At 37.1% G+C, this 13,578-nt stretch overlaps 2 protein-coding genes across 3 annotated transcripts; one reads left to right on the forward strand and one right to left on the reverse strand.

The window, feature by feature from the left end:
- Positions 1–1,196: 1,196 nt before the first annotated feature.
- Positions 1,197–4,407, reverse strand: LOC126852538 (ATPase family AAA domain-containing protein 3A homolog). The gene is made up of 4 exons (XM_050597444.1): positions 4,081–4,407; positions 2,604–3,078; positions 1,508–2,531; positions 1,197–1,349 (listed from the first exon to the last, which is right to left on the reverse strand). Exons 1-4 carry the CDS (start codon positions 4,295–4,297, stop codon positions 1,215–1,217), a joined length of 1,851 nt encoding a protein of 616 aa, XP_050453401.1. The 5' UTR covers positions 4,298–4,407; the 3' UTR covers positions 1,197–1,214.
- Positions 4,408–5,170: 763 nt separating this feature from the next.
- On the forward strand, positions 5,171–11,370 carry LOC126852513 (mucin-5AC-like). 2 transcript variants are annotated; one of them, XM_050597377.1, is made up of 5 exons: positions 5,171–6,316; positions 6,818–7,398; positions 7,481–8,020; positions 8,185–10,587; positions 10,778–11,370. In XM_050597377.1, the coding sequence occupies exons 1-5, from the start codon at positions 5,478–5,480 to the stop codon at positions 10,942–10,944; spliced, it is 4,530 nt and encodes a 1,509-aa protein (XP_050453334.1). In that variant the 5' UTR covers positions 5,171–5,477; the 3' UTR covers positions 10,945–11,370. The 2 variants fall into 2 exon arrangements, with proteins under 2 accessions (XP_050453334.1, XP_050453333.1); XM_050597376.1 differs by having other exon boundaries at positions 5,173–6,316; positions 8,182–10,587; positions 10,778–11,367.
- Positions 11,371–13,578: the final 2,208 nt, after the last annotated feature.

Raw genomic sequence — 13,578 nt, forward strand, 5'->3', positions numbered from 1 at the left:
TGTGTGCATTTTTTTCTCCCCGATGCGTGCTAATTGCCCGATTGTGACATGAGACATGCCCATTCGATGTTCTATCATAAAGTATTGTTGTGTTATGACTAGCGGATGGCCTCTTCACCCGCGCGCATTCTCCCACCGCGCTTCATGGTTTCCTCTTACGTCTTTAACGACGCGTCGCACGATGATAAGCAGCTCTTCTCCATCTCGATCACGTGTATATACGTATAATTACGCAAGGGTAACCGGCCCCAATAATGTAATCATACCGAGAAAGTCTGACGAAATGTGTGCGAGTATATGTATAACAAAATTGCAAAAGAAAAATTGTACACGAGGCTCGTGAAGACGCCGGTGATAAGAGTGGCGATTTGATAGTCCGAATCGAATTGAATGTCGTAACGTGTTGTCGGGATGGCAATAATAACAATCTTATCGCGAGAATTTACAAGAGAAGCCAGATGGATCAGAAGCCAGATGAAGAGATTAAATCGATAGATGGATTCACATATACATGACTGCGATTTCTTCTACAAGGTCACCAAAACTTTTCGTTATTTTGACGATAATGTAAAAATAATCGCGACATTGATTGCATTTTTTGCAACAGTATTTAGTCTCGTCGCACTTTTCTGAAAAAGCGAAAATAATTGATAAGGAAAATATATGTGCTCGAATATGGAAAAATATTTTAACGTTTTTTAAAATTTCAAATAATCTAAATTACTGCAGAAATCACGATAGGAATTAATTAGTGTGATGTTTCAAATCACTTTTGATGAGCTCAAAGTATCTGTCTGCTTGTCGATGTCATTGTTGTGGCGGCAAAAGATATTCGATATTTGCCCCTTTTTTTCTCAGTAAACACGCATAAATTAATATAATTGCGACTCTTCTTGAAGTTGCCTAAAAAAAATTATCCGTCTAATTTACGAAGAACAATCTCATCAGTTTTCACATTGTCACAAGGAAAGATGAGGAATGATGAGAAGCATTTATAGAATTATGATTTAATTGTCCTATGTAAATATACATTTGTAACAAGTGACCAATGTGCGACCAATCGAGAGTCCCATGAATCTGCCTTACAATACAAAAATCGCCAGAATAATCTTTTTCTGGGCGGCATTTTGTACTTTTAACCCTTCCATATTTTATTGAATCTCGCTATTAACCCGACCTTTCAAAGCTCATCCACAATTGCATCTTGCAATTATCTAGGCTGTAGCTATTGTATTTTCCGGACATGGTTCTATTGCCGGAACTTTTGAAGTCGAACGGACAACTGCGTCGTCCTCCGCGGCATATATTGACTTCGATTCTTGCTTCTCTTGCTCGCTTTGCCATTGTACCTGTAACATAAGCAACACATCATAAGTAAATTCCATACGTTTCATGAATTTCATAAAATGCAAGCATATATCTAAAAAAAACGTAATAAAATATGTTAAACATTTTTTCAATGAGTTTCGGATTTTGCGTTTTTAATTTATTAAATATTAAAAAGCACCTTCTGTTTGTGCTGCTTAATGGCTTCGAGACACCTATCCATGACCATCTTTTCCGTTAACACGCCGTCCTCTGAAGCATAGGCCGCTGCTTGCCAGGTGACCCCGAGTTTTGCCAACTCTCGTCCAGACATTCCTTCTGTCAGATCGGCCATTTTGCTACACAGCGAGCTGTAGTCGAATTGCGCAACTTTCAGTCTCTTATTACCCTCGATCGCCGGTTGCAGGACAAATTTGTCAAAGTACAGGCGGACCAGACGTTCGCGTTCCTCGCGACCCGGAAGACGGAACTCCACCATCTCGTCCAGTCGATCGTTTACCGCCCAATCGAACTGCTCGGGCGTATTCGACGCAAGCACCAGCATAAACTTGTTGCTCTGTTCACCGGTCCGGTACAGGAACGCGTTCAACATCGCTCGGAGATCCTCCGAGATATGCTCGCTCGAGCGTTTTCTTAGAAATGCGTCCGCCTCGTCGATGAACAGCAATAATCCCTTTCGAGACGTCAATGCCCAATCGAACACCTTGTGAATGGCAGTCACGCCGTCTCTACCCAACGGCGCCAAATCACCACCCGTCACGATCGCGTAATCCATACCAGAGTGTTCGGCCAGTTTCTTAGCGAACATAGTCTTACCAGTTCCTGGCGGACCGTGCATCAGTATGTTTCTATACATGCCGCGATTTTGCTTCGTGTTTTTCGTGGCTATCGCGATGTCGCGCAGCCTCTCCTCAAGTTTCGGTGCAAGAATTACGCCGGACAGCGCGTCGGTCTGTTTGCTTTTCAACTTCTTCACCGCTTGAATTGGATGCTGGATGGTATCGAGGAACGTAAATCTAGATGTCTCACGTACCAATGACGGTTTCCCTAAGCGAGACTCGATGTAGCGCGATACTACGCCAGTCGAACTCTTGGCAGTGTATATTCCGAGGGCTACAAGTGACAAACCGCCCGCCGCCGCGAGGATCTTATCCCGATCTTCTAGCATGGCTTTGGCTCCCGAGCCTAATACTGAGCCGGCTGTTCTGAAAAATATAATAATTATGAAATTAAATTTATATTTATAATAAAATGTAAGTAATGTGTTGCTTGCTTACTTTATAGATTCTAAAACGGTAATCCTCTTCTCTGCAGCTTTCAATCTAATCTGTTCCAAATTAAGATCTTGATTTTCTCTGTCAACTTTTGCTTTGGCCTTTAATTCTGCCTCTAGTTTCCTCATCTCGTTCTTATGCCTCAATTCCATCTCGTGCTCTATCGTAGCTTTTCTCATGGCTTCTTGTTTGGCTACCGATTCCTCTTGCCTTCTCAGATTTTCGTCGTTCATCTTTTGTTGCTGGATTAATTGATCCTCGTAACGCTTTCTAGACAATTGATCTTGATACTGTGCTCTCATTTGATGTTGCTTTGTCTCTTCTTGCATAGTTTTTCTTCTTTCCTCAGCATCCACTCGTTTTTGCTCCACTTTAAACTGTTCAATACTGGCTTCGTATTTCTTCATTTCAGTCTGCAATTCCACTTGTCTTGTGGTTTCTTGCATTTTAGATAGATCCAAGGCTTCTCTTGCATGTTCTATAATTAAATAAAATAATATTTTACTACAAGTATTTTATAATGTCACAAAAATTATTTTTGACATTCTTGACAATTAAAATAATATAAGTTAAATTTGTAAAAATATCATAATCAATTATATATTATAATTTCTAAAATTAACAGTGTTATAGAAAATCATTTTAATAATATATATTTTCTTTCTACAAAATATTAAAGCAAAAACAATATTGAGACTTTTGCAATAATATTTATATGTAATTAAAAAAAGAAAAACATGTATGCAAAAAATCTCAAATAATAAGTATGTAACTAATAAGTAAAATCAATTATTTTACCAAGTATTTTATAATTTCATATTATCTTTGTCATTTTCAACATATTTAATAAATTTATTATATAAATTTAATTTATAATAATACACAATCAACTGTATACATATATACATATATATATATATATATATATATATATATATATATAATTTTTTAAATTATATTTAAGAATTATTGCTAAAAATTCTAATATTGTTTTTGCTTCAATATTTTATATATTCTATATAAATATTTCTATATATAAATATATATATATATATATATATATATCATATATAAAATATATATATTATATATAAAATATATATATTCTATGTAAAATATTGAAAGCAAAAACAATATTAATATTTTTTTACAATAACATTTATATAATTTAAGAAAAACATATATGCAAAAAAATCTCAAATAAAATCATAAGGTATATAACTGACAATCAATAATAATGTCATCGTCTCGTGATTATTATCATTTACGAAGCTCCGTGTCTCGGAGATTCGGGAAAAATCATTATTCGCCGGATCAATCGGTGAAATTCACCGCGGAAAGTTGCGTCATCGCGCACGCGAGATATCCCTTCCCTTCCTCGTGGGTGCCCATACCTAACCTCTACAAAACCGCTGGCTTACGTAATTCCACGCGGAATTACATCTCGCGAGGGATTGTCAATAAGAGAGAAATATCGTACTGGATCGTTCGAGTTCCTTGGCAGCCGAGGCGGCCCGTTCCAGGGCGGCCGAATCGAATCTGTACGCTTCCATTTGAGAGCTGCTGATCCTCGACGGAGGGTTGTTACCGCCACCGTTGACGCTGTCGCCGCCACCCGCACCGGGTGGCGGTTGCGCGACGAATTGCGAGAAATCCTGCGGCGGCTGCGAATTCCGATAGCCGAATAGCCACGACATTTTTTTTTCTTTTCTACGTTCGTACCGGCGTACTCCTTTAAGCAAGATTTAGGTTAAGCTCGCGCGCCTCCGTCTCTCCGTGGTTCATTCACGACATGCGCGACGTCTCGGAGCCTATCACGTGTGCGCAGCGCAGTATCATCAGGGATCAAGGCCTATGATTAATCGAACAATAGATAATTCAACGAAAGATGTACCCGCGAATGTGCAATCATACGAAATAACAACCAATCAGAAATGTCCTGAAATGTTAAAATCCAATATGGCTGTTGATAAGATTAGGCCCTGCTTACAATAGAGAAAATATTAAAAATAGAAATAAAATATTAAATTTTTAAAATTATATTTCTATTTTTAATAAAAACCTAATAGGAAGAAGAAAACGGATTTATTCTTAATTTTAATTTTATTGTTAATACATTTTGTTTCTTTATTTAAAATAAAATAATTCCAAATTGTTCTTCTTAAAATTTAATATTTATTTCTATTCCTAATATTTTCTCTATTGCGTGCAGGGCTTAAGCCCGGATTTATAATCTATAGTATCTATATAATCTATATAGTAGATATAGTAAAGGCTCTTGCACAATGCGACACGATAGCGATAAGAACAAGGAAATAGCGATAATGATAGGCAATAAAAATCCAATAAAAACACTGCTTTTTCAAAAAAGAATAAGTTCTCATTGGCTATTGTTATCGCTATCGCTATTCCCTTGTTCTTATCACTATTGCCTCACATTGTGCAAGGGCCTTAAACCTCAACCGTAAGAAACTGATGCCAGAATGTCCACGCTACAACATGCAACCGTAGTGGTGGGGGATGAGACCAATCACAGTTGAATGTGAGAAAAATAATCGAATATGATTGGTTAATTTCTTACGGCTTAAAGCTCACTTACACCTATTGTGGACGCGGCCTTAACTGTAGAGATGGAAAAAAGGAGATTAACGTTCTTCGGATGATTTTACGCTCCTTTTTCCTCGCACCTCAAATGAGAAAATAACGGATCGACCTTCGCACTCGGCGCGCCTTTCCCATCAATGATCGACGACGGCAACGCCGGACACGTATATCGATTTATATCGATGATCTCATTGCCCGCGGGCAAGTTCCGACAATTGCGGTGAATGTGCTCTTTTCAAACATGGGGAGGTTATCTTTTTGAAGCACAGTACTATGTGGGATTTCGGTAACCGCGCTGCCGTGGTGTTGATAAGCGTGACGTGCGGGTGCCTGCTGATCTACGGCGCCTGGGGCGCTATCCTGGCGCTGGCGCTCACCCTGCTCCTGGTGGTGTACGCGTGTTATTCCCTCCTCGCCAACGACAGCCTAGTGTCCCCGCACGCTTATCAGATACTCGGTTACCTGAGCGAGGCGGTCCACGAGCTCGGCGCGGCGTTCCGGATCGCTTACGGCCACGGTATCGGACAAGTGCGTAAGCTCGGGCAAAGTGCGAGTCGTTGTTACCGCGAACATTTTCCATTCAGGATGCCTAAGCGACACGCGGCCGCTTATCAGCTGAGCAGCGATTCTTACGTCGCCGTCAAGCGCAAGGACACCACGACGTCGACGTCCGCGTCCTTATCGGCGTCCAGGTTCAGCTCGATCGATCAATTGAGCCCGATCCCATGCGTCCCATGTCGTACGCGCACCGATGATGCGCTCGCGGGGGACGCTGGTAAGTTCTACGACGCCGGCGACAATAATCGTGTGTCGCGGCAACAGCGACAATCCGCCTTCGGCAAGCACACCTCCACGCCGGTGATGAAATCCAGTGATAGGGAGGGGAACTTCAGAAACGGCGACGTAGATCCTAACTCGCGCCGGATACCCACCAAGAAGATGTCCCCTCATACACTGAGTTATGGGGAGAATACGACGCAGTTTAGTCCTGAGGGTTCTCCATGGGGCGTGAGTATCAGTCCTGCGATGCGTCCTAGACCAGCAGGCATAAAGACAGTCCAGACTGTAGCTGGACCGTTGTTAGCATCGACAAGATATAATATTGATCCAAAGTAAGTATATTTTTATTATTTCTTTCCTCTAAATAATTATAAGGTTGTAACAAATATTTTTATATTATGTTTAATTTTAAAAATGTTGCCAGTAAATAAATTAATAAACAAGTGTTTATACGACCAAACTGGCAATTTATTGTTTGATTATTATATCACGACGTTTCGACCATATGGTTTTGGTCCTTATCAAGTGAAAGTTATAATTAAAAAGTAGAAAGAGAAAAATCGAAATGTTGATCTCAGTATTCCAAACATAGTGGTTGACACAATGTCAGTTTGACATTTCGATTTTTCTCTTTCTACTTTTTAATTATAACTTTCACTTGATAAGGACCAAAACCATATGGTCGAAACGTCGTGATATAATAATCAAACAATAAATTGCCAGTTTGGTCGTATAAACACTTGTTTATTAAATATTTTTATACATTTGAATCGATAATATCTTATGTTAGAACTACTGTATACATGTATATTTTGTTCTTTTCCTTGAATAAGGGTGTATACAGATGTGACATCGCCAGGTCTTACGACAAGATTAACCAAGTATGCTACAGAGGCAAAGAATAAATTAACTCATCAGTCTCAGTATGGCGCTGGGCAGTTTCCAAGAGTTAATGTTTATGCGAGTCCAATTCCTCTGTTGAATGCAAAATCCACAAAGATGAGAATGCCTGTGACAGTTAGGGTAGCAGCACCAGATGTGACGAAATACTCCCCACCGGAAAGGCAAAAGATTCTGTCTAATATTTGTCATGCAGAGAACAGATCACCCACAAGCGTTGTACAAGTATTAAAAGAGATATCATTAAAACGACACGCATCGACAGAGGATGTCAGTTTTGATGTTGCTAAGAAGCAAAAGACAGACAGTTTCTTCAATGAGGAAAGGGAATTGATTCTAGAAGAAAACAAACAGAAACGTGGTAGGGACGATTCGTCCAAATCGGAAGAAGATCTTTCTCCTCAAAGTAAATCAATTAGACCTGCAAAACGTACAAAAACACGATCCTGTTACGATATCTTGAATTCGCTGAGTTCGAGTATGCATGTTGCTGCTGGCGTTAAAAGAAAAGCAGGTGAGTATTAAATTTTATCTATAATTATGTATCAGTAATTTTTACATTTGGCACATAAATTTTTATCAATATTCTTTCACAGTTGATTTCTCACGTAGTGGGACACCCGACTTCGAAAAGCACTTCAAATCATTGGAAAGCACACATTCCGATAATTCTCCTACTGTACTGCAATCACAGAATTTAGATACAAATCATACAGATAAACCCGAGTTTAAAGAAATATATTCGAGAAATCTCGAGGCACATAATTCTAAGAAAACAGAAGAATTTCCTCTGATGAAGGGAATATTAAAGTCTTCTAACAAAGAATCAAGAACCAATTTAAACACAGTAGCATCAGAAATAACTCACAAAACTCCGACAAAAGATGTCACTGAAACTAATAATACCAAATCCGTTGATCCATCAAAATTTGTCAAATTGACAGAAAAACTATTTATGAGAGCTGAACCCGAACGAAATGAACGGTTGAAGTCGCTCGTAGAAGAACCAAGTATCATAAAGGTCAAGTTTGCAATTGATAATGTGGAAGAGATAAAGAGGGAGGATATACGAAATATGAGGCGAACTAATATGAAAGCCAGACTTCAAAGTATGTTCGACGCAATATCAGGAAAAGGTAAGTAATATAATATTACTCAAAATATATGTTATGTAGATATCAATAATTTTCTTTAAATAAACTTTGATTCAAAGATTTACTAGAAAAAAAATTTTATTACACTATGCTCTTTTTCTCCTTGTAATTTGATATAACAACTTTCTTATTTGTTCTTTCAGCAGAGAACAAAATCAATCCGGACGTCGTTATACAAGCGGACGATATTAACGCGACAGTTACGCCACCAGTCACGTGCTCGGTCACTTGCGCGACCCTCAATTCTCTGACAACCACAACCAATATCAATACTATGCCGCTCTCCACCGCGGCTATTCTTCCAAGTGGTTCCTCTTCGTCGAGTCCCGATGCGAATCTTGGTTCGAAACCGGCCATAACTTTTAACTCACCGAATGTCACACCGAATACTAAAGTGCAGTCAAACATGTTGTCAATAAATAAAACTCCCGAACGAAAAGGAACAATTGATCAAGCGAAAGTTGTATCAGTTGCACCTGTGATGGCGAGTACAGAGTCTTTACAAAAAACCGTATCTTCGACTCCAAGTTACACTTATGATAATTCTCCTACTGTGAAACCAAAAGCACCAGCTGCAACGTCGAGTAGTTCATTACCGAAAAGTAGCACTACGTTTACATTTACTCCTACTACCACACCAACGTCTTTATCAACGTCTATTAATTTCTTACCAGTCGATAAAACGCCATCGAGCTCGGCATTCGCATTTATAAATTCTAGTGCTACGGGTGCTACGACAATCGAGACGAATAAGATTATTACTACAAGTACAACCGTTACTTCTACTGCAGTCTCTTCATCTACTGCAGTCAGTACTACACAAGCTAATTCTACTTTCACTTTCCGTGATGCTAAGACATTTTCGTCTCCCGCTACGATCGCTCAAACGACAACAGCAAGTTTACCGTCTCAATCCACTGGGATGATAATATTGCCAGCTAAGACAACTTCAGGATCAATCATCAGTGCTGGTTTTAATAGTACTGCAAGCAGTACATCGAATAGCCTCACAACAGCAACATCCACGTCTCCACCTTCGTTCATTTTCGGAAGCAACGGTACCGTTCCAAAGAATAGCTTCATATTCGGCCCATCTGACAGTAACAATCAATCGAAAGTGAATGCTTTCCGAAGTCCCACGAGCAGCCAGACGACATCATTACCGCCAGTTACGACTAAATCTTTTAATTTCTTCACATCCAATAATTTGACGACGACCGCTGCAAGTAACTTATTTACGAATGTCACATCGTTAGCGACATCCACACCAACATCCGGATTATTGAATGCACCTGCGCTCAGTACATCCACTACTTTTTCAACATCTACTTCATCTACTAGCAAACCTCTGTTTGCTTTTGGCACTTCCAATATTTCAAACGCGACATCAACAGCTACAATTTTACCAGTTACAACTGCCAGTAATATAACCAATTTTGGTGGGATGAAGAATAATGCTGTTCTCACATTTGGTATGTCTACCACGACCATCACCCCGCAATTTAACACGTCTACAATCACCGTTCCACAATTCGGTGTATCAACCACCTCTATTTTCGCCACTACGTCGAATACAACTACGAGCACAAATATTTTTGGTACGACCAACAATAGTCAATCATTTTTCGGAACCGCACCAGCTGTACCGGGAACGACTGGTATATTTAACAGCCCGACTACCACGGTGCCTTCGATCTTCGTTACAACGACCAATACTGCATCTTCTCCAAGCAGCACCATCTGTTCCAATTTATTTGCCAATGCTAACGCCAATTTGACGACTTCAACGACTGCTGCGCCTTCGATGTTCGGTAGTGGCACGCCAATTTTCGGACAGACGAAGCTTTCGCCCTCCTTCGGAGCAGCAAGTGGCATGTTTGGCAACACGACCTCACCATTATTCAGTTCGACCACGCAAGCTGGCACGACTTCACCGTTATTCAATTCGACCACGCAAGCCGGCACAACCGCGTCCACATTCAACATCACCGGTAATGTCTCCACCAGTACGATTACCCCTGGCTTTGATAGCACGAGCATCACGACACCTGCGTTTGGAACACCAAGCGTAGGAACATCGCAGGCAACACCGTCAGCTTTTGGCGGTACGACCAATATGTTCGGTTCGACCGATAAAAATACATCGGTCCCCATATTCGGAACAAACGCTACGCCGGCTAGTGGAACTTTCGGACCTTTGGCAACGACGAGCACTTTCGGCACACAAAATCCTACGAACCTCACGTTTGGGGCTGCAGCAAGTGGCGGCACTATGTTCGGTGATAATAAATCTCCATTTGGCACAACGCCCGCGACTACTACGGGCTTTGCGGGTACATCTACATCGTCTTCGATTCCCGCCTTCGGAGCCGGCAATGCTAATAATGCGAATAATAACACAAATAATATGTTCGTCTTTGGGAACAATCAGAAGGATGGGCAACAGAACACTGCGTTTCCTTTCGGATCCAATTTTCAAGCTGCAAGCAACAATTCTACGGCTGCATCGTCCACTCCGTTCCAATTTGGATCTACAGCTCCCAAACCAGGTAAATACTTTTGAATAAATTATTTTATTACTAATTAACTGTAAACATATAAAGATCATTGAGTTATATGTGGCAAATAAAATTTCAGATACAAGAAAATTGTATAAACTCCTGCAAAATATTATTATTACTCTTGATTATGTTCTTTCTTTAAATATTCTGGCTCAATTATATCAATCATTTTTTTCAGCATCAACAGGATTTAACTTTACTACACAACAGCCAGCGACTACTACCCTAAATTTCGGAACATCAGCAGCACCAACTTTCAATCCCTCGACACCTGGCATGTTCAGCATCGGAAGTGGATCAACCGCGCCGCGATCTAGGACAATTCGTACTCGAAAACCGAGATGATGGAGAATGTAAACGTCGCTCGTTTGAGTGCATATTTTCGTTGAAATATATATTTGGAGTGTTTGTTCAATTATATTAATTTATATATAATTTCTCGCGTGAATATAAAACGTATAATTAATACGCAAATTGCATTCGACATTTAATAAATTTGATAAATAAATCATATGACACAAATTATATATTGTGAAAATGATAAAGTAATAAGTGGTTTTATTGCCGCATTTTTTAAAGTTTGTTCGGTGACAGAGTTGCTAAGTGTCTTTTATCCTGTAATATATATAAGTCCACAATATATATAAATATGTATAAACGTACATTGGGTATTTTGTCTAATTTTATCATCTGAAATACTTTTAGATATGGAAAAATAAGTAAGAAATTTAATAAAAGAAAATTAATAAATTTTATAAATAATTAATAATATGTTTTTTAATAATAAATTTCTTTTTATATAATAATTGCATATACAAGATGATAAAAGATTTATCCTTACGATTCCAAATTCTTTTTATATATTTTTATCATATGATTCAATTCAAAAAATATAAAACGTATATATATATGTATGTATGTATGTATGTATGTTTATTATATAAATAAAAAAATTTTTCTTTCTTATTAAATTTTAGTTTCTCTAAGTTATATAAACTCATTTTTCCATATTAATAAAGAAGTTGAATTTGATGGAAATATCCATTAAATAATTCTATAGATGAAATAACCCATATGTATAATAACATCTAATGTTTCAGCTCATTCTAATTATTAAAAAGAAATGTCATAAATTTTACAAAAATATGCTTCAAATTCACGCAACAGCTCATCCTCACAGAACTTTAATGTTGTGCGTTATAATGCAACATATAATAAAGAAATCCAAGTTTATTCATCTGTACATTTGTAATTAATGAATAATGGGATAATTATGTAGACAATTTTTAAGTCATCTTAATGGTTTGAACAGTTTGATAAAATCTATCATTATGTTCTTTTTTTATGTTCATATTAATTTACATCTGAAGTTTCATTGATAGATACTTTTTTTTTCTCAATATACGTAACTCATAACTCATATATATACGATATTCTTATTATTTTCATGTACATTAACATATCTATGTGTTTTTCTCGTTGTTCCTAGGCATATAATACTTTTTATCCTAGAAAGTTTTGTATCGTTACAAGCATATCGTGTATCCCTCAAAATATAACAAGTAATTTACGTAATAGAAATTTGACGTTTGCTATAAGCAATAAACATCTCTTGCCTTCCTATATTTTGTTATGTTATTTGAAGAAATAAGTAAAATTTGTGTGTAAGCAAATGTTCTTCCAGCTATGAGAAAAAATCTAGTATACGATAACATTTAAATTAAAGTTCAACGAATAAGAAAAGTGTGTCTTGTATGTCTTGTATGTGATGGAAACTTTACATAAAAGGTTAGAATAAAATATATAAATTGTATTTATTATTTATGACAGATTGATCATACCGATTCAATAATAATTATTAATGATAATATATAATATTTAGATATATTTTTAATTCATTCCAATGAGATGTATTTTCTACACATAGATTTCTTATTTGATTGTACTATCATTGCCTTTTATCTACTCAACATGTACATACAACAATTAATGTCATGTGTTCTTACACATTAATTAATATAAGATAAGACAAATATATTACTGCAAGTATATATGTAGTAAAAGCGTACAATTATATAGAATTGTAAATATGTGTATCGTTCCTACATTACTTTTTTTTAAATCTTCAAATTGCTAAAATAATTATAAATTTTAAAAGATTCATATATTACTAATTAAAAATCAACTAATTATTCACTAAAGAAAGAGAGTCTGAACATGATTCAATCAAAACAAGTTTCAAATGATTAAAATCATTGTTGATTTCGTTCATTAACATAAATTTGAAATGTTTCAGCACAAGTACCATTGTAATATTATTAACAACTTTATAATGTGTATATGTATATGAAAAATCTCAGACTCTTATATCAGATATCAGATATATTATAATATACATTAGAAAAAATACATGTTTTTATTTAAGTTAACATTATTAAACTTTCTCTTTTTGATTTTTGTCTAGAAATATTAATTATTATATGTATGTTATTTATATTTCGAATTTTTTCTTTTTTCTTTGTATGTTTTGATATATATATATACATATTAAACAATTCTTATTTTCTGCTGTATACAATGTTTACAATTCAAATATCTCGTCTCTTTCTATACATTTATTTCTACCCTCTGTATGCTGTAAAAAAATGAAAGAACAGTTTCTAAAGCTAACTTTCTTTTTTCATTCTTCTTTTCTTATCTTAAATGGATATTTTTCTTACCTAGGATACCACATTCTTCCTTCTATTGTTTGCAAGACTTTAGAAACTATATTGTCCCATGTGTCTCCCATTTAGTTTCCCAAGATAAAGAATCAAAGGTCATTTGAACGAAAATATTTGAAAATTCGTTAAACTGAAAATTACGCTTGTGTGCGTGTATGTGCGCGTGAGGGGATCCGGTGACGGTGCCGGCGACGCGCATGCGCGCCTCGCCTCGGCCGTCTCCGGCGCCGCTCGAGGATCCTCGTGAAAGCACGGC

This window comes from Cataglyphis hispanica, chromosome 10 (genome assembly GCF_021464435.1).
Source record: "Cataglyphis hispanica isolate Lineage 1 chromosome 10, ULB_Chis1_1.0, whole genome shotgun sequence".
NCBI classification, from domain to species: domain Eukaryota; kingdom Metazoa; phylum Arthropoda; class Insecta; order Hymenoptera; family Formicidae; genus Cataglyphis; species Cataglyphis hispanica.

What these genes read in the sequence shown, in the direction of transcription:
- LOC126852538 (XM_050597444.1), bottom strand. Translation starts at nt 4,297, where the DNA reads ATGTCGTGGCTATTCGGCTATCGGAATTCGCAGCCGCCGCAGGATTTC. An exon ending in CAAGGAACTCGAACGATCCA is followed by an intron (nt 3,079 to 4,080) that starts GTACGATATTTC and finishes ATTTAATTATAG; the next exon opens with AACATGCAAGAGAAGCCTTG. An exon ending in ACCGTTTTAGAATCTATAAA is followed by an intron (nt 2,532 to 2,603) that starts GTAAGCAAGCAA and finishes TATATTTTTCAG; the next exon opens with AACAGCCGGCTCAGTATTAG.
- LOC126852513 (XM_050597376.1), top strand. Translation starts at nt 5,478, where the DNA reads ATGTGGGATTTCGGTAACCGCGCTGCCGTGGTGTTGATAAGCGTGACG. An exon ending in AGATATAATATTGATCCAAA is followed by an intron (nt 6,317 to 6,817) that starts GTAAGTATATTT and finishes TCCTTGAATAAG; the next exon opens with GGTGTATACAGATGTGACAT. An exon ending in CGACGCAATATCAGGAAAAG is followed by an intron (nt 8,021 to 8,181) that starts GTAAGTAATATA and finishes TTGTTCTTTCAG; the next exon opens with CAGAGAACAAAATCAATCCG.